We start from the raw sequence: 20919 nt of genomic DNA on the forward strand, positions 1-20919 counted from the left end.
GTGTGTGTCTGTAAGTGGGAGGGGTGAACGGAGTGAATGAGTGGAGACGGGCGAGCGCAGGGAAGGGGGAACGGCGCTTGGGATGTGCATTGCGCGAATGTAAGGAGAGGGACAGAACATATTTCCGGGAAAAAACAGCCCCCTCCGGAGTATAATAGAGTGGAGGATATGGAGGACCGCTGAAGGGGACCGGAAGTGGCCCACATCAGCGGAATTTTTGTTTCCAGCAGAGGCGAGCGGCGGCGCAGCAGCCAGCCCTCTTTGTTTGCTGAACACAGGGGTTGCGAGCGCTGACGCTGTTCACTGAAGCGCCGCTGCAAGTTTTCCCTGATAATTAAAAAGTCTGCAGCTGATTCCGGATACGGAATGTTTCATTCCAAAGGTATTTTTCAGACACACTGCAAATTAGTAGTCTAAGAATAATCCGGAATTAGTGGCTGCAGCGGAAGAGCGTTGTGTCGCCTTCACATTTTACTTTCTATATATTCTACAAACAAAACATGAAATGTGAGACATGTTGCTATGGATTACAAGATACGGCGTGGAAGTATTCTGATCATTTAGCTATCCTCCACACGTATAGCATATCCGAGGAAGCATAAACGCTGGGGTGTTCGATGTTCAAATGGTTCATATGGCTCTGAGCACTATGTGACTTAACATCTGAGGTCATCAGTCCCCTAGAACTTAGAACTACTTAAACCTAACTAACCTAAGGACATCACACATATCCATGCCCGAGGCAGGATTCGGACCTGCGACCGTAGCGGTCGCCCGGTTTCAGATTGAAGTACCTAGAACCACTCGGTCACAACGCCCGGCGTTCGATGTAACTTACGAAAAGCTTACTTCATACACTAATATAATCAATTTTGGAAATTTTAATGTAATTAACTCTGCAAATGATGAAGAAATTGATGAAATGTATGATGAGATAAAAGAAATTGTTCAGATAGTGAAGGGAGACGAAAATTTAATAGTCATGGTGACTGGAATTCGAGAGTACGAAAAGGGAGAGAAGGAAACATAAGAGGTGAATATGGATTGGGGGGAAGAAATGAAAGAGGAAGCCGTCTGGTAGAATTTTGCACAGAGCATAACTTAATCATAGCTAACACTTGGTTCAAGAATCATAAAAGAAGGTTATACAAATGGAAGAATCCTGGAAATACTAGAAGGTATCAGATAGATTAAATAATGGTAAGACAGAGATTTAGGAACCAGGTTTTAAATTGTAAGACATTTCCAGGGGCAGATGCGGACTCTGACCACAATCTATTGGTTATGAGCTGCAGATTAAAACTGAAGAAACTGCAAAAAGGTGGGAATTTAAGGAGATGGGATCTGGACAAACTGATTAAACCAGAGGTTGTACAGAGTTTCAGGGAGAGCATAAGGGAACAATTGTCACAAATGGGGGAAAGAAATACAGTAGAAGAAGAATGGGTAGCTCTGAGAGATGAAGTAGTGAAGGCAGCAGAGGATCAAGTAGGTAAAAGGACTAGGGCTAGTAGAAATCCGTGGGTAACAGAAGAAATATTGAATTTAATTGATGAAAGGAGAAAATATAAAAATGCAGTGAATGAAGCAGGCAAAAAGGAATACAAACGTCTCAAAAATGAGATCGATAGGAAGTGCAAAATGGCTAAGCAGGAATGGCTAGGGGACAAATGTAAGGATGTAGAGGCTTATCTCACTAGGGGTAAGATAGATACTGCCTACAGAAAAATTAAAGAGACCTTTGGAGAAAAGAGAATCACTTGTATGAATATCAAGAGCTCACATGGAAACCCAGTTCTAAGCAAAGAAGGGAAAGCAGAAAGGTGGAACGAGTATATAGAGGGTCTATACAAGGGCGATGTACTTGAGGACAATATTATGGAAATGGAAGAGAATGTAGATGAAGACGAAATAGGAGATATGATACTGTGTGAAGAGTTTGACAGAGCACTCAAAGACCTGAATCGAAACAAGGCCCCGGGATTAGACAACATTCCATTAGAACTACTGACGGCCTTGGGAGAGCCAGTCCTGACAAAACTCTACCATCTGGTGAGCAAGATGTATGAGACAGGCGAAATACCCTCAGACATCAAGAAGAATATAATAATTCCAATCCCAAAGAAAGCAGGTGTTGACAGATCTGAAAATTACCGAACAATCAGTTTAATAAGTCACACCTGCAAAATACTAACGCGAATTCTTTACAGACGAATGGAAAAACTAGTAGAAGCCAAACTTGGGGAAGATCAGTTTGGATTCTGTAGAAATATTGGAACACGTAAGGCAATACTGACCTTACGACTTATCTTAGAAGAAAGATTAAGGAAAGGCAAACCTACGTTTCTAGCATTTGTAGACTTAGAGAAAGCTTTTGACAATGTTGACTGGAATACTCTCTTTCAAATTCTAAAGGTGGCAGGGGTAAAATACAGGGAGCGAAAGGCTATTTACAATTTGTACAGAAACCAGATGGCAGTTATAAGAGTCGAGGGACATGAAAGGGAAGTAGCGGTTGGGCAGGGTGTGAGACAGGGTTGTAGCCTCTCCCCGATGTTATTCAATCTGTATATTGAGCAAGCAGTAAAGGAAACAAAAGAATAATTCGGAGTAGGTATTAAAATCCATGGAGAAGAAATAAAAACTTTGATGTTCGCCGATGACATTGTAATTCTGTCAGAGACAGCAAAGGACTTGGAAGAGCAGTTGAATGGAATGGACAGTGTCTTGAAAGGAGGATATAAGATGAACATCAACAGAAGCAAAACGAGGATAATTGAATGTTTTCGAATTAAGTCGGGTGATGCTGAGGGAATTAGATTAGGAAATGAGACACTTAAAGTAGTAAAGGAGTTTTGCTATTTGGGGAGCAAAATAACTGATGATGGTCGAAGTAGAGAGGATATAAAATGTAGACTGGCAATGGCAAGGAAAGCGTTTCTGAAGAAGAGAAATTTTAACAATTGATCTATGTGTCAGGAAGTCGTTTCTGAAGGTATTTGTATGGAGTGTAGCCATGTATGGAAGTGAAACATGGACGATAAATAGTTTGGACAAGAAGAGAATAGAAACTTTTGAAATGTGGTGCTATAGAAGAATGCTGAAGATTAGATGGGTAGATCACGTAACTAATGAGGAGGTATTGAATAGGATTGGGGAGAAGAGGAGTTTGTGGCACAACTTGACAAGAAGAAGGGACCGGTTGGTAGGACATGTTCTGAGGCATCAAGGGATCACAAATTTTAGCTTTGGAGGGCAGTGTGGAGGGTAAAAATCATAGAGGGAGACCAAGAGATGAATACACTAAGCAGATTCAGAAGGACGTAGGTTGCAGTAAGTACTGGGAGAAGAAGAAGCTTGCACAGGATTGAGTAGCATGGAGAGCTGCATCAAACCAGTCTCAGGACTGAAGACCACAACAACAACAACAACAATGTAATTGAATAGATAAAAAAATCTACTCATGAGCTGGCGGCAGGAGAACACACATATAAAAGGCATTGCCGTTTGCAAGCTTTTGGTGCAGTGGCTCGTTCTTTTGGCGGAATGGATGAAGGGGAAGGAAGAGAGGCGAAGGGAAAGGGTCGGTAAGTGTCCCGTGACCCGGGGTTTTGGGTGACTTTTCCAAACTGTACCCTGTTTCCTAAACTTCGCCAGCTCTTTCCGTTCACCACTTGCCGCTATGTCTCCCCTGACACGGAGTTCTGGGTGACTTTTCCGAACTGTACCCTGTTTCTTAAACGTCACCAATCCTTTTCCCCTCTTCCCCCCTCTTCAACGATTCGGCCAGAAAAAGGAGCCACCAGCTCCGAAAGCTTGCAAACTGTAATACCTTCTATATGTGTGTTCTCCTGCCGCTGCTTGGTGAATAGATCTTTTATCTATCCATTTACAGTATACTACGTCATACACTGATCGTCGTAAAAAGAGTTGCGCCCAGAAGAACAATGCTACTTGCGATCATTGTTCGCGGGCATGTAGATAGTACCACACATACAAAATGACACGGTCACAAATCGTACGTGATGCCAGGCGCTCATGGCTATGAGTACTAACGCCCAGACGTCGCGGCATGAGCATGTGTCGATATTCTCCTGTGACACTCCATCCCACGCCGCTTGCACCTCAGGGCGCAGTTCCCGCAGAGCAGTTGGTGGAGGTGGAGTGCTGATGGCACGCCCCATGACACCCCCTCCCCCCCCCCCTCCGGCATTCTCGATCGGGGAGAGCTCGGGCGATGCGACTGACCACGGAAGTGTGTCCACAGCTGCGAGGCACGCTCAGGAGGTGGCAGCGGTATGAGAACGAGCGCTGCCCTGCTTCAATAGGACATGAGCTTGGGTGTTTGCGATTGGCAGAGCCATTCCACGTACCGTGCGACTGTCACGGAAACCGTTAGAAACAATAGCCGTGAACGGGAAACATATCGCTCTCCACACCATCACATCAGGCTGCCGGGACGTGTGATGAAAGACCAGAAACCGCTTCACGAGGCGCTCTCCACTGCGCCGTCAGACGCAGACCTGCACAGACGGAAGTATGACTTGTCACTAAAGTTGACCTGCTGCCAGTCTGCAGTCGTTGTCGACTCCAGCAGGATCGGTGCTATGCTGTGGAGGAGTGAGTGGCATGGTTCGTAGCGGCTGGCGTGCGGCGAGCCCTGTGTCAAGCAGCCACCTGCCACATTTACAGGCAGTCCTTGTCCTATGGTTGCCGTTGAATCTGCACGCGACAATCCGTCGGTCCTCCCTCCTTCGCAGGACCACACAGCCCCCGCAGGTCTCGAACTCATCTAACTGGGCAATCCGCTGTCTAGCGTGTAGTCTGGGCTTAGTGGTCGTGCAGGTGATGCTCTGGTGACGCTACCCGCTGTCGCAATGACCGAAACACCCGGTTGACTACCGGATGGGCACGACGTAATGTCCCACCCACGGTTCTCGAAAGCGCGCCGACCGTGCAGACGTAATCGTTGGCATAGCTCACAATGTGTAAAATACCCAGCCAGTCGGTCGGTTCCTTCTGAGTGCAGGTCTTTTTATGACGATTAGTGTATACTGACAATTTGCAAAATCTAAGTAAGGTAAGTGAGCCATTATTAACATTTTTATTCGCTATTATTCGTCGTCATATCAATTTGGACTGGAAAATTCAATCAAATACGCCATGTGTTTCGGTTTCATTACTTTTAAATGTCCGAGCTTTTGATATGAAAGCGAAAGTCAAAATTGTTTCTGTTATTGTTGAGGTTAAAGGTTTGTTAGCACTGCAGCTGGGGTAAAACGTGGCAGAACACAAAAACTGGTCTAAAAAGTATTAAAAAATAAAGGAGATCATGAACAGATGTAAAAAATACTCAGTAACATCCAAAATGGAAATAGTTCGTTCGTTCAAACAAACTGGTTACAAATTGATTTGTTTTCCCTGAAAAAATTCGAAAAATGAACAAATGTTTTATTTGAAGTACTGATGCTTGGTTTGCCAACTCCCAAAATAGGAAATGTATTGAATGGAAAACTTAAAAATACAGTCTGTCAACAGTCTCTCCAAAAGCGTATTCTATTCGCAATACACATTTCGAAGTATAGCTTCATTGTCAAGGATTCAGTTGACTGTCGAATGAGCTGCACTGTGACGTAAAAGCCTATCTGCGATAACAAGCTGACGCCCGAAGATGAAATTTCGCCTCGAAATCCACACTCGCGGATAAAATACGCTAACGAAAGTCCAGTACGCGAGCTTCAAAATGAAGTTTCCACTCATGACATTGTCCTGCTTGTGCCAAGAATAGTATTGTGACGATCGTGAAGTGAGATATATTGTTCTTTAGTTCCTATGAAAGTAATGAAATGACGGTGATAAGTAAATCAGTTTCAACCCCCTCCCCATGCACCATCTCCTCAAACACACACCCTTCCCCCGTACCTACCCAGGATTTTGCGAGGTTTCTCTCGGTTGTGGGAGTATGGTCATCTCTCCCGTTTATACCGGATAGATCCCTGCCACTCAGTCACCTCACTGATATTTGAGTGAAAAGAAACAACGCTCTGCAATGGACCACTCTCAAACAGCTTGCCCTACCCTCTGGAGGGAAGGTAAAAGGTAAGGCCCCTGTCCTGACTATCGACCTGAGTGCACGTTAAGTGAAGCCCTTCTATACGCAGCGGCACTAGGAGGTGGAGTGGGTTACGGGTTCCTCGCTCCGACCGCGTTTACCCCCAGGAGAGAAACCCAGTACTCATTAGAGATCTGAAATGACATCCATATACCCGCACTGTGATGTCCTCTAATGATTCTCCGCCGCAGCTGACTCGTCACCTGAGTCCGTTTTCGGCTACCAGTGGGCTCGATTGGCTCAGAAAGGAGAGTGAATACACGAGGCGGTAAGTATAGCAGCGGTCTCGTGGTATTCCCACAACCGAAAAATATGTTCTGAGCACTATGGGACTTAACAGCTGAGGTCATCAATCCCCTAGAACTTAGAACTACTTAAACCTAACTAACCTAAGGACATCATACACATCGATGCCCGAGGCAGGATTCGAAACTGCGACCGTAGCGGTCGCGCGGTTCCAGATTGAAGCGCCTAGTACCCCTCGGCCACACCGGCCGGCTCCCGCAACCGCTTTGAAAGAAATTTCCTCGAATAAACTGCAAATATTTCACACAATCACGATTTCGCTTTATAACCATTCTCAATCGAAAGTTGAAATGTCGCAAACTGTACGGCCTGGCGCGATGACAGAAGCGACCACCAGGCATGACAGTTATTATTTCGAACACTGTTGTATATTTATTTTAATATTTAATATCTATTCAGAGAATGTCCAACAATTACATTACAAATAATCATTTTTGAGGCGATACCGAGTCTGTAACGACAGTAATAGAAAACATAACATCTTGATGAAGTGCAATCTCTAAATGGTGATAAGTCATTAAAATAAATTAGAGAAACGAAGATAAGCTACACAATTCGCTGTTAGTCCATAAACGCAAGTCACTATGACCAAATTGATACAGAAATAGAGCGCTTTTTGTCAAACGGATATAACATTGCTGGTGGTCAGTTTAACGCTGCACATGTTTTCTCGTTGTGTAAGTGTAATAAACAGGAATATAACTATTCTATTTGCACTGAACGAAATTTGTATGATTTTCGTCTGAAACGTGAGCTGTAGCATAAAACGTATCCCACATATCGCTCCTGGGCTAATGGAACACATTTGCAGTTGGGTACCTTGCATCAATTAATTATCGTCCTACATCCACCACGATCTCACAAAACACAGCTTCGTTAACGGCCATCTGATATCAACAATCGGTCTTTTCTCCTTGTCAGTGCTACTCTACAGCAGCAAGATCATGTACTCATCCTCCACACTAACAGTAGGTCACGATTAGCCTTACACTGCTGCACGATTCAGTAAGAAAGAACGAGTCGACGAGGAACGAAGGAAGCCCGTTAGCACGGATATAACAGCAGGCGTCTTGATTTGTGAAGTATACGACCCGCAACGTGAGACTCGTACTCAGTCCAGCACACATATGAAAGCAGCCCGAGTGGACTGTGGCTGTCCAGGAGCACAGGAAGTTTCTGCTGAAAGTAGTCGCTAAAAGCTTTACTCACGTATCTCGTTGAAGTAGAAGGGGAACTCGCCGGGCAGGGAGCAGTTGAGGCGCGCCTTGAGGAAGGTGGCCCAGTTCTGCGAGAGGATGTTCTTGCCGCCGGTGTCGCGCTTGCAGACGCGCGCCACGCGCGAGTACACGCTCTTGCCGCAGTTGATGTACTCCACGGCCGGCTCCCGGAAGAAGAACAGCACGTGCTCGCCCACGTCGAACGAGCCAACGAAGTTCGGCTCTGCAGGCAAACACACGAAAAAGAATAGCTAAGAAACGATTAATGCGCCAACTCAGTCATGAGCCGCAGCAAATGCTGATACCTAAGTAGCAAAACATAATACACTCCTGGAAATGGAAAAAAGAACACATTGACACCGGTGTGTCAGACCCACCATACTTGCTCCGGACACTGCGAGAGGGCTGTACAAGCAATGATCACACGCACGGCACAGCGGACACACCAGGACCCGCGGTGTTGGCCGTCGAATGGCGCTAGCTGCGCAGCATTTGTGCACCGCCGCCGTCAGTGTCAGCCAGTTTGCCGTGGCATACGGAGCTCCATCGCAGTCTTTAACACTGGTAGCATGCCGCGACAGCGTGGACGTGAACCGTATGTGCAGTTGACGGACTTTGAGCGAGGGCGTATAGTGGGCATGCGGGAGGCCGGGTGGACGTACCGCCGAATTGCTCAACACGTGGGGCGTGAGGTCTCCACAGTACATCGATGTTGTCGCCAGTGGTCGGCGGAAGGTGCACGTGCCCGTCGACCTGGGACCGGACCGCAGCGACGCACGGATGCACGCCAAGACCGTAGGATCCTACGCAGTGCCGTAGGGGACCGCACCGCCACTTCCCAGCAAATTAGGGACACTGTTGCTCCTGGGGTATCGGCGAGGACCATTCGCAACCGTCTCCATGAAGCTGGGCTACGGTCCCGCACACCGTTAGGCCGTCTTCCGCTCACGCCCCAACATCGTGCAGCCCGCCTCCAGTGGTGTCGCGACAGGCGTGAATGGAGGGACGAATGGAGACGTGTCGTCTTCAGCGATGAGAGTCGCTTCTGCCTTGGTGCCAATGATGGTCGTATGCGTGTTTGGCGCCGTGCAGGTGAGCGCCACAATCAGGACTGCATACGACCGAGGCACACAGGGCCAACACCCGGCATCATGGTGTGGGGAGCGATCTCCTACACTGGCCGTACACCACTGGTGATCGTCGAGGGGACACTGAATAGTGCACGGTACATCCAAACCGTCATCGAACCCATCGTTCTACCATTCCTAGACCGGCAAGGGAACTTGCTGTTCCAACAGGACAATGCACGTCCGCATGTATCCCGTGCCACCCAACGTGCTCTAGAAGGTGTAAGTCAATTACCCTGGCCAGCAAGATCTCCGGATCTGTCCCCCATTGAGCATGTTTGGGACTGGCTGAAGCGTCGTCTCACGCGGTCTGCACGTCCAGCACGAACGCTGGTCCAACTGAGGCGCCAGGTGGAAATGGCATGGCAAGTCGTTCCACAGGACTACATCCAGCATCTCTACGCTCGTCTCCATGGGAGAATAGCAGCCTGCATTGCTGCGAAAGGTGGATATACACTGTACTAGTGCCGACATTGTGCATGCTCTGTTGCCTGTGTCTATGTGCCTGTGGTTCTGTCAGTGTGATCATGTGATGTATCTGACCCCAGGAATGTGTCAATAAAGTTTCCCCTTCCTGGGACAATGAATTCACGGTGTTCTTATTTCAATTTCCAGGAGTGTATTTGACAAATGCGCAGATGATAACAGGTGTCTCGACCATGTTGCTGAGAATGGCGCAGTGCCTGTGAAATCAATGGTTCATAAGTTTCTTTCACCGTATTTTTTATGATCCAGATACACCTACAGGCGAAGTTCAAAAATAACTGGAATTTCTCTCTTGTGTATGGAAGAGTGGAACTGATGAGTCTGACATTATACCGTAATTGCTAAATTTGTTAAACAATTTGCTAATGTTCTGGCACAGTTACATTCATAATGCGACATTACTGTATTCAGTTGTGCGAAACATTCCTCTTCATATCGATGTGCAGCGCAGCTTTCTTAGAGTCATTCGAGACCTAACACTGTCACTCACTGATTTATTGCCTCCGCGTGCCTATGCTACATACAGTTTCGTCTCTAATGATCACCCGTCATTCACGGTAAAGTGTCAGGTCGGTTTGTCTATGGAGTCACACCCCCAAGGACAGGCGATAAAACTTGAGAATTACTTACACGCTTAATGCCAAAAACCTTCACCAGATAATGAGCGGGGAAAATTTTCATACCAATTCCGCCTTTCATACGAGTGCAAACGAGAGATATTAAATAGATAATGATGAAACATAGGTAAAGGTATATTCTCCGCGATTTCTGTGAGTCGAATATAGTTAAATGAAGAAATCACTAATTATCTTTAGGATGACAATTTCCATTAAAATCAAGCACTGGTAATGCTGTGCCCCCCAGAAGACACGGAACACAGTTTACACAGAACAGCGTCGAGCTAGCTACAACTGAGGAGTAACAAAGTAAATGAGATCTTCACTCTGCAGCGGAGTGTGCGCTGATATGAAACTTCCTGGCAGATTAAAACCGTGTGCCGGAACGAGACTCGAACTCGGGACCTTTGCCTTTCGCTGGCAAGTGCTCTACCATCTGAGCTACCCAAGCTCGACTCACGCTCCATCCAGTTTGGAAAGCAGGAGACGAGCTACTGACAGAAGTAAAGCTGTGAGGAAGGGGCGTGAGTCGTGCTTGGGTAGCTCAGAAGGTAGAGCACTTGCCCGCGAAAGGCAAAGGTCCCGGGTTCGAGTCTCGGTCCGGCACACAATTTTAATCTGCCAGGAAGTTTCAACAAAGTAAATATTAGACTGCAGAGAAAGGGCACATGAGCAGGTGTATGTTACATATCCGCCTTACGTCACACCAAGTCGACAGCTATCTGCCAAACTGCCAAACGTGAATATAAGCAGACACACGACTCCACTCAGCATGTAGTACCTCAAGACAATAGCCGGACAATCATCAGGTAATATTAGGACGGCGCTTCAGTGTGTATCTCAGAACTCCTTTACAGCTGCCGCCAAGAAAAGAAAAACCGAACATTATACAAGTGAAGTTAGTCATTGTTCATTATATTTAGGACTATAGTAGTTTTTAAAGATTTCTCACTGTAAGTGAACTTCGAATTATATTGTGATGCATAATCTTCATATTTCAATTAACTGTTATAAAATGCATCAATAAATTATCGTAAATTGTTTGCAAATCTGTGATGTCATCTGTTTTTGTCATACCTGTAGCCTAAACCAATTGACTATGTGACGAATCTGTGTAGCTACTGCATGCAAGCAAGCACCCTCAGTAATAGCAACTACTTGTAGGAGCGTTCCCTTCCTCCTATATTTTTACGTTTGACATTAAGTGCAGATGGTGAACACAACAAATAGGAAGCTGAATGCTGCCACACACAGGGCTACACTTGCGAAACACACACACACACACACACACAAGGAACCTCCAATGCCTGACACCTTAACATCCCAGAGTTGCCTCCCAGAACTGTTCAAAAGACACAGTTAAGTTATCCTTGAAAAGTACCACCACATCTGTCTGTCGACTGTGTTCTTTGGGAGCCAAGATTTCTAATAGCACACACCACTACTAGTGGCACTTTCTTGCTCGCTTTTAAGACTTTCGTGAAGAAGTTGACACACGTTTCTGCAATAGGTCCAACCTGCCCCCAAACCATACATCAGTTTAGGCGCCATTCTGTAGTAGTGTACCTGAGTGCTGATGAATCAGAAGCTGCCGGATTTCAATGATCATATCATTTAAGCATCCTGTCGTGCGTTCAACTTGACAACTTGATAAACAAACATGACGATAATTACTTGTAGTCCGACCGCAGTTGGGAATCGTCCATGTTGCCGGCCAGGTAACGCTACAGACTCTACTGCTACCTTTACATCATTTGACAGAATCTCTTGGTCACTCGCCTGCATTTCTCGTATATGTCAGCATGAACTGTGTGCGATTTTCTCCTATTGACATTACTATGACTGCTGGTCCGGGAAATCTGTACAAGTTGAACAGACTGAGTTCACTTTTCGGTTCGTATTAGAGCTATATAATCAAGTGAAACACTCGCCTCTGTATCTGCACGTTTCATTCCATACATCTGTTATATGTCTATGACTCTTATTTAGGTTGCTTAAAATACACCTAACTGCCATTAATTTCTATTTGCAGCTGGATCATAGTCACTGTGGTTAAGTGAGAGGCCAAGTTTGAATCACACCTGCCAGTACGAGAGGAAGGTGAAGACCAGACTGTGCTAAGGGAGGCCATGTCCTCTCCTGTGCTGTACTGCGGGTTGGAACAACTTTGTTACCGACAGACTGTAGTGGCGGGGGACAGTTTTGCTGGCGTGCAGCCAGCCACATTAAACACTGCTCCACCTGTACCTATAGAACCGGTAACACAACGAGCACGTGGCGATCGAGAAGGAGCTACGACGGACTGGAGGTTCACCCCCAAGACTCGACTCAGTACAGAGTTGTTTAAATCAGTGTATATTCTCCTCATTTCATGTTAGCGCTTAGACACAGGGTCCTCAGTTATTTGTTTTATACAGGATGTTTCACAATTTCGAGTACGAGCTTCTTGGTATTGTAGAGGGGACTTAGTAGATAAAGTTTTAATAAGGAACCATGTACCATTTTGGTACAAAATAAGCATTAGCGGATCATGGTACGCACAAATACTTAGTAGAGGACGATGTCATCGGTCCCTGCTGTAATTATGACGCCACATACCATTTTCGTGCGACTAAATAACGAGTGCAAGAAACTGCTCCACGGGTTCGCCGCTCTCTCGTCTCTTCAAGAGGAAGTCCTCCTCCATGCAGAAGAGAAGACGACGACGAGTACTGGAACACTGTACGTACCGTGGACTCCTGTAGAGCACACCGCTCAGAGCTCATTGTTCCCCCTGTGTGTGTGCCATGAAGCGGGCAATTTGAAAGTGATCCGATATTCAAAGTTATTTTGCATCAAAATGGTTAATTTCCGAAGGAGGGTTTCTTATCAAAACTTTGTCTACTAAGTCCCCTCTACAACTTCTAGAAGCCTGTAAGGATAAATGTGAAATACCCTGCATATTCTCATCTTTATCTTCCTTTACAATATTTTTCCCCACACATAACTCCATGAAAGGTATTTCACAACTAGTTACTGTTTTCCATGCATTCATTTTCTCGCCGTTTCTATGGAGAACCACTTTGTCATTACGTGTGACGTTATGTCGTGCTATGGGTGTGCACAGAAATAAATGAGCATTCGAACCACTGGCTTTACCACCACAGCCGAAGAAAGCACAACAGACAAAATCCTATGTGAAAGCAATGTACGCTCCTGGAAATGGAAAAAAGAACACATTGACACCGGTGTGTCAGACCCACCATACTTGCTCCGGACACTGCGAGAGGGCTGTACAAGCAATGATCACACGCACGGCACAGCGGACACACCAGGAACCGCGGTGTTGGTCGTCGAATGGCGCTAGCTGCGCAGCATTTGTGCACCGCCGCCGTCAGTGTCAGCCAGTTTGCCGTGGCATACGGAGCTCCATCGCAGTCTTTAACACTGGTAGCATGCCGCGACAGCGTGGACGTGAACCGTATGTGCAGTTGACGGACTTTGAGCGAGGGCGTATAGTGGGCATGCGGGAGGCCGGGTGGACGTACCGCCGAATTGCTCAACACGTGGGGCGTGAGGTCTCCACAGTACATCGATGTTGTCGCCAGTGGTCGGCGGAAGGTGCACGTGCCCGTCGACCTGGGACCGGACCGCAGCGACGCACGGATGCACGCCAAGACCGTAGGATCCTACGCAGTGCCGTAGGGGACCGCACCGCCACTTCCCAGCAAATTAGGGACACTGTTGCTCCTGGGGTATCGGCGAGGACCATTCGCAACCGTCTCCATGAAGCTGGGCTACGGTCCCGCACACCGTTAGGCCGTCTTCCGCTCACGCCCCAACATCGTGCAGCCCGCCTCCAGTGGTGTCGCGACAGGCGTGAATGGAGGGACGAATGGAGACGTGTCGTCTTCAGCGATGAGAGTCGCTTCTGCCTTGGTGCCAATGATGGTCGTATGCGTGTTTGGCGCCGTGCAGGTGAGCGCCACAATCAGGACTGCATACGACCGAGGCACACAGGGCCAACACCCGGCATCATGGTGTGGGGAGCGATCTCCTACACTGGCCGTACACCACTGGTGATCGTCGAGGGGACACTGAATAGTGCACGGTACATCCAAACCGTCATCGAACCCATCGTTCTACCATTCCTAGACCGGCAAGGGAACTTGCTGTTTCAACAGGACAATGCACGTCCGCATGTATCCCGTGCCACCCAACGTGCTCTAGAAGGTGTAAGTCAACTACCCTGGCCAGCAAGATCTCCGGATCTGTCCCCCATTGAGCATGTTTGGGACTGGATGAAGCGTCGTCTCACGCGGTCTGCACGTCCAGCACGAACGCTGGTCCAGCTGAGGCGCCAGGTGGAAATGGCATGGCAAGCCGTTCCACAGGACTACATCCAGCATCTCTACGACCGTCTCCATGGGAGAATAGCAGCCTGCATTGCTGCGAAAGGTGGATATACACTGTACTAGTGCCGACATTGTGCATGCTCTGTTGCCTGTGTCTATGTGCCTGTGGTTCTGTCAGTGTGATCATGTGATGTATCTGACCCCAGGAATGTGTCAAAAAAGTTTCCCCTTCCTGTGACAATGAATTCACGGTGTTCTTATTTCAATTTCCAGGAGTGTAAGTTACAATTAACAAAATGTCGGATATTCAAGAAAGCTTCGATCCCCTTTGGAAATGTCCTCCACAGATGGGAACGAAACGTCGGTTTTGAGGTGAAATCCATTCGACCACGGCATAAAAGCCCGGAACATTTTATTAAATGTGACATTTCGGGCTCTGAAAGTTTACATTTCACAATATTCACTTTGTTTTCTCCACACAGAAGGAATAGTCCAATACGAATTTATTCACTACCGCACCATAACTAACTGATACTACCATGAAGTTCAAAACCAATTACGTGGAACACGACTCAAAAATTGCCCCCAGCTTCGTGAGGATAAAATTATTGACTCCTCAACACATCACAACTCTCCCACCAACAGGGCATTAAATATGAGGCAGATGTGGGCCAAAAACAAAATGGTATCGGTTTAAACCCGTCCTACGCTCCGGATGTGAATCCTTGTGACTTTTCTCCTCGTTAGAGTGAAGATCGACATGAAACGGAAAAGTTTTCACGCCATAGAAGAAGTGACACTGTAATAAACACCACTTATGAATCCAAATGATGCTTCAGTATGAATGATGCGACGGTTGGTAGACTGATTCAAAATAGTGCGGATCAGAAGAATAGTAACTAGTGCTCGTCGGACTGTAGGAAATGAATTAAACGACGGCAAATCAGTAAGTAAAAACATCTGACAGCACTGATGCAACAATGGCATGCCTTTAACCTCATTCTTGTTCTTATCAGTTGGCTGTGTAAGGTCTGTTAATAGTTCAATTTGTGGCGATTTCTGACCACTTTATTATGAGTGTCCCGTTCTCCCAATGCACCGAGGAGAAAATGAGATCAGTGACTGCACTCTGACGAGACAGTTGACATTATTTAAAGTTGCAGTACGATGATCGCTGTTTTGCTGAACGAAAAAGTAGCGAGTGGATTAATAGTTTTAAAAGCGGACATTTATCTGGAACGAAATTTCACTCTGCACAAAAAGTGCGCTGATATGGAATTTCCTGGCAAATTAAAATTGTGTGCCAGACTGGGACTCGAAAATGGGACGTGTTCCTTTCGTGGGCAATTGCTCTGTCAACTGAGCTATGCAAGCACGACTGGTGATCCGGCCTCACACCTCTACTTCCTCCAGTATCTCATCTCCCATCTTCCAAATGCAGAGAAGTTCTCCAGCACACTTCGCGGGACTAGCACTCCTGTAAGAAAGAATACTGATGGCACACGACTTAGCCAGTGTATGTGATTGTTTCCAAAAGAGGTCGGTCGTGACTCATGCTTAGGTAGTTCAGTCAGCAGAGTATTTGCCCGCGAAAGTCAAATGTCCCAGGTTCTAGCTCCAGTTCGGTACACAATTTTAATCTCCGAAGAAGTTTTGGATGTGTATCTGTCTGCGATTAAGAACGTTCGGGAAGCTCATTCAATTCGCAAACAAACAGGAATGTCAAGGCAGCTGAGTGGACAATGCTGCGGCAGGATTGATGATTTGGGTATGAGATAAGCGTTAGCGACAGTTCAGTATTTTAATCGTTCCTGAATCTCTCAAGTACCACAAAGTTAGTGTTCATTGGATATCGTATCAAGTAACAGCCACAAAAAGAACTGTTTGGAAATAAAGAAATCACATTTAAGGCGTTCTGAAGAAGAAGACGATGACTTTCTCGGTCGCATACCAACCGTTGAGAGACATGGATCCGTCACTTCGGACCACTGAGTAAGTGGCACAACACAATGCGGGAACACCCGTCTTCGTGTACGGAAATAGAAGTCAAAGTTCTGCAGAAAAGCTGACGGTAACAGTGGTCTGGAGGGATTCTGATGTAGCAGAGGTGGTGCGAGCGTGGATGTGAGTAACGTCAGGTTTCTTCGAGGAAGAATTTAGAAAACTTGTTAGCGCTGTGGAGCAATGACGTTAACTGCAATATCAGTATCCCAATGAACCAAAATTATCAAAAATCTAATTTACTTTTTAACTCACCCTGGAGTTTTGAGTTCCCCCACCGCCAACACCGCTCTATAACAGCATCAAATGCGATACAGCATTAGTCGAAGTAGTTTTCTCTGATACGTATCATGTCAACACATATACTATTTGATCAAAAGAATCTGGACAGCTCTATGTGCCTTTGTAATGCGGAACTCATTACTAGATGCATAAAAGTAGGCGAGAAGTATTGTACACAGAATGAGATTTTCACTCTGCAGCGGAGTGTGCGCTGATATGAAACATCCTGGCAGATTAAAACTGTGTGCCGGTCCGAGACTCGAACTCGGGACCTTTGCCTTTCGCGGGCAAGTTCTCTACCATCTGAGCTACCCAAGCACGACTCACGCACCGTCCTCACAGCTTTACTTCTGCCAGTACCTCGTCTCCTACCTTCCAAATTTCACAGAAGCTCTCCTGCGGGCAGAATGAGTCGATTTGGAGAATTCTGTCACTTCTTACGTAGACTAGTCATTCAATGTCACATGAGCAAGAAATCCATCAGGGACATTTCAGCCCATGTCGATTGTGGGTGATGTGATTGTGAAGTGGAGACAAGTAGAAATAAAACCAGAAATCCCAAGAGCAGGCAAACCTCAAGCCCTGGCGAATGAGGATCATCGAGAATTGCGGAGGGTGGTTGTAAAAGTCGCAGGAAATTTGCGGAAGGAACCATTCGTCAGTTCCAAAGTGCTGCCAGCACTTCAACTAGCAGGATTATTGTGCGTAGAGAGTTAAAAATAATGGGGTACTACGGTGGAGCCCCTTGTCATAAGCCACACATTTCTGTGCTCCGTGTTAAGCGACGCTGGAGGCGGTGGAACGAGCGAGGCTTCTGGATTTGGAGTAAAAAATCACGTTATCCCTGTGACAATCCAATGGATTTTGTCGAACGCCTGGACAGCGTTATCTGCCATCACGTGTAGTGCCAACTGTGAAGTACGGAGGAAGTAGGATATGGGTGTGCTTCTCATTGTTAGGAGGTGGTTCCTTTATTACAGTTAAGAAAAGGCTAAATAAAGAAGTATATGAACACATTTTATAGCGTTGTGTGCTTGGTATAATGATTTTATTAACAGGGGGTATCTAAGATTAGGCAAAGTTGGTCAATATGTAGCCACTAAATTGTGAGAGACAGCGGTAGGTAAACTGGGGGACAATGAACGTCCTGCGTAATGTCCCTGGTGACGTGGCATTACGTCACCCACGTAAGAAGACGGCCATTGGTCGACCACAGAAGGCAACATACGTATAGGCAACAAAACGGAGGGTTCTGAGTGGCTCAAAACGAAAGGAAGCACTTTCCTAACATGTGTCAAGGTAACGAAGTGGCAGTCGGGAAGGGACGGCGGATATGAGCGGTTGCGTGCCGGCTGTAGATTCGCTGATCACGGTAGAATTTGCATTTATATCAGATGAACTGTGGCATATTTTAGAGTTTGTTAAATATAACTGTCATTATTCTGGCGCGGTACGCAACTGTAAGACCGTTGTAATCTGCGGATGGTGCAGATGGATGATGAGTGATTGTGTAAACGAGTTTTGTAAACCAGCAGAGAAGATTAAAACTGTGTGCTGTACTGAAACTCGAACTCGAGACCTTTACGTTTTACAGGAAAGTGCTCTGCTGACCTTTCGTTTTCCCCTCCGCTTATCGCGAGCGGTTACATTACCATTTTCTTTTTTAAGACGCTACCCCTTTTTTTCCACTTCGACGACTTGCGTGTCAATAAACGCAAGTCTCTACAGAATTTTTTCACATTTCTTTTCGTTGAAGAAACAACACAAAGAAACATTTCTAGTACGCGCCACATCTGGCGTCGATACTCCACGAGGGCCGCAACCTACCAAGTTCATCTTTTAAATTTTTTCATTTTTTTATTTTTTTGTTTATTTGAAATTGAGGAGTACAGTCAGCGGCAGGGCGGAGGAGGCAAGGCGGGTAGGGGTCGAATTCAGAGGCTTGGCCATGATGTTTCCCTCCTCCTACCACCGAAGTGGGCTGTCAAATTTTTTTAAAAAAATCAAAAAATACAAGGGAGCCACATGCCAAAAATTATGACTACAATTTGAACCGAAAAGAGCCATCTTGCCTGCTGGGATCACCTTGTCGAAGCGGGCGAATGGTAAGAGGCGATCGTCATTTCAACGGACATCAACAGTCGTCAGCCGTCTGAGTGCCCGAAGTCGCTGCCCACGGTCAGAGATTCTGTTGCCGTATGGGGACCGTGGAAACAGCACGTCTGCAGTTCGACTTCTTCTCACACCCAGCACACCCCAGCTGGGCGATGGGTCCATGAATGCCGACCCCAAATAGCAGAAAGGTTCCGATATTGCGTTATGTTCCGTAAGACCATGAACTCGTCCATCAAGTAATGCCACAAATCGAAGAGATCCTTTTCGCCGTCGCAGTACATGTAGTGTATCGTCATTTCTTTTACCCAATTGACCAAATTCATCCGGGTCACCGGGAAATAGACGGCGTCGGGATGAAAGAGGTCCAGGAGCACAGTCGAAGCAAAGGGGTGGCGTAGGAGGACAGCCAGCATTTGGCGGATCAGTTTCCAGCACTCGCGTGCGGAGCCACCATTTAGTCTGTGTTCGTCCGTATCTATCATCGTGTAACGCGAACACATGGGATCGTCAGTTAGGTCGGACATTTCTTGTTAGTGACCACGTAAGACGTCGACCGCACGAACGTGTACAGTGAGGGCGCGTGGATGGCTCGCCAAACCCGGGACCAGTCGACCATGGGGTGTCGTACAATGTCTTTTGCCGGATTTCAGCGTTGAAGAACATTATAATCAATCTTTGCCGTCGGATTCCGTGTCTCCGGTATAGCTCCCAACATATAGCTGTGTTCCAGGAGAAACGTCCTAATATGAGATACTGGGGACGACAAATGTCCAACACGTAACGGTGGACACAGTGTGTGTGGGACCACCTTAGCTGTCATGATGCTAGGAAGAATGCCAGAGTCTCCGCATTGAGCGAAGGTACAGCGCCGGTGCTCTGTGCTTTACGTAACTGAGTCCAACACCTCCTTTGTGGGAGGATAAAGTAACAAAAACGGATCTTAAAAACTGCGCCGCCGTTCACCACGTGTGCGAACAATGCCTACATCCGGGCAGCCATCGTGTCTGTCATCTATAACACGTGGGCGTAATGGTTAAACCGTCCGCCCCCGGTAGCTGAGTGGTCAGCGCGAGAGAATGTCAATCCTCAGGGTCCCGGTTCGATTCCCGGCCGGCTCGGAGATTTTCTCCGCTCAGGGACTGGGTGTTGTGTTGTCCTAATCATCATAATTTCATCCCCATCGACGCGCAATTCGCCGAAGTGGCGTCAGATCGAAAGACTTGCACCCGGCGAATGGTCTAAGCGACGGACGGCCCTAGTCACACGACATTTATTTATTTATGGTTAAATCGAGAAGCCATGTACACATTGGCGTACTGAGTTCGTTGCAGAATGTCCAACGATCTAAATTTGTTGAGGCGAGTCTGTGTGATGAGTGGTTGTAAGACCTTACGATACAGAAAGGCCGCCGTACGTTGTATTTGTCGATGGCACGATATCCCTAAAAATTTGAGCATTGGGATTTTTGTCAGGTGTACAGCCAGTTCTGTAAGTATGCCTCGTCCGACCTACACGTAGCGTGATTTCCGTAGGTTGATCACACTACCAGCACCGCCCGATACTGTTGCCGTACGTAATTCGTCACCAGTCCGTGCTAAGAGCGTCACATCATTGGCATAAGCGCCACATCGCAAGGTCACGGAGCGGAGGTTAAGACCTTCCAAGCGTCGCCGCAGTTCGTGAAGAGCGGGTTCGAGGGCAGTGGCGAATAACATGGCAGTAATAGAACAGCCCTGTCTCACGGACTTGTTCACACAGACGGAGGCGGACCGACAGCCGTTAATCGTAATCTTCGTGACCGCCCCATGGATCGAACGAAACACAAAAGATATCGTCACGCGCGGGATTCCGATGTGTTCCATAACTGCACCCGTGAAACAGGGTTCGTCGCAATCGAATGTACGGTCACAATCCAGCGAGACAAGACTGTCGTGGAGATGACGTGTCTGAATCAGCGCCACCACGTCTCTGTAGGTCCTCAAAGTCGTAAACACGTAAGTGTTGCCTCCGGTGCAGGTTTGATAAGTGCGAATGGCCGCCATTATAGCAGATTTGAGCCTCTCACGGAGGATGCGTGTCAACCAATAGTTTGTAGTCTGTGTTTGTCAATGGGTGAAAATCAAGCGGGCGACAGCCTCCTCCAGGTTTCGACACCGGAATCAAGAGGCCCTCAGTGAATTCAGATGGCACTTGAAAATCGGGGTCCAGGAGTTCTCCGTAGACTCTGACCCAGCCATATTAGGCCCATAAGATCAAAAAGCCGTTTGTAAAATTCCAGAGGTAGTCCGTAAGCGCCTGGCGTTTTGTTGCGAGCACCGCACA

General features: G+C 46.9%; 1 protein-coding gene across 4 annotated transcripts in view; it reads right to left on the minus strand.

Annotated features, from left to right (window-relative positions):
* Positions 1-20919, minus strand: part of LOC126198890 (semaphorin-2A-like) — a 1278287-nt gene that overhangs the window by 172731 nt on the left and 1084637 nt on the right. For all 4 annotated transcript variants that reach the window (XM_049935505.1, XM_049935503.1, XM_049935504.1 and 1 more), the window contains one exon: positions 7628-7858. In XM_049935505.1, the coding sequence (XP_049791462.1) occupies positions 7628-7858 (231 nt within the window). The remainder of the gene's footprint in view (positions 1-7627; positions 7859-20919) is intronic.

This window comes from Schistocerca nitens, chromosome 8, assembly GCF_023898315.1.
Source record: "Schistocerca nitens isolate TAMUIC-IGC-003100 chromosome 8, iqSchNite1.1, whole genome shotgun sequence".
NCBI lineage: Eukaryota > Metazoa > Arthropoda > Insecta > Orthoptera > Acrididae > Schistocerca > Schistocerca nitens.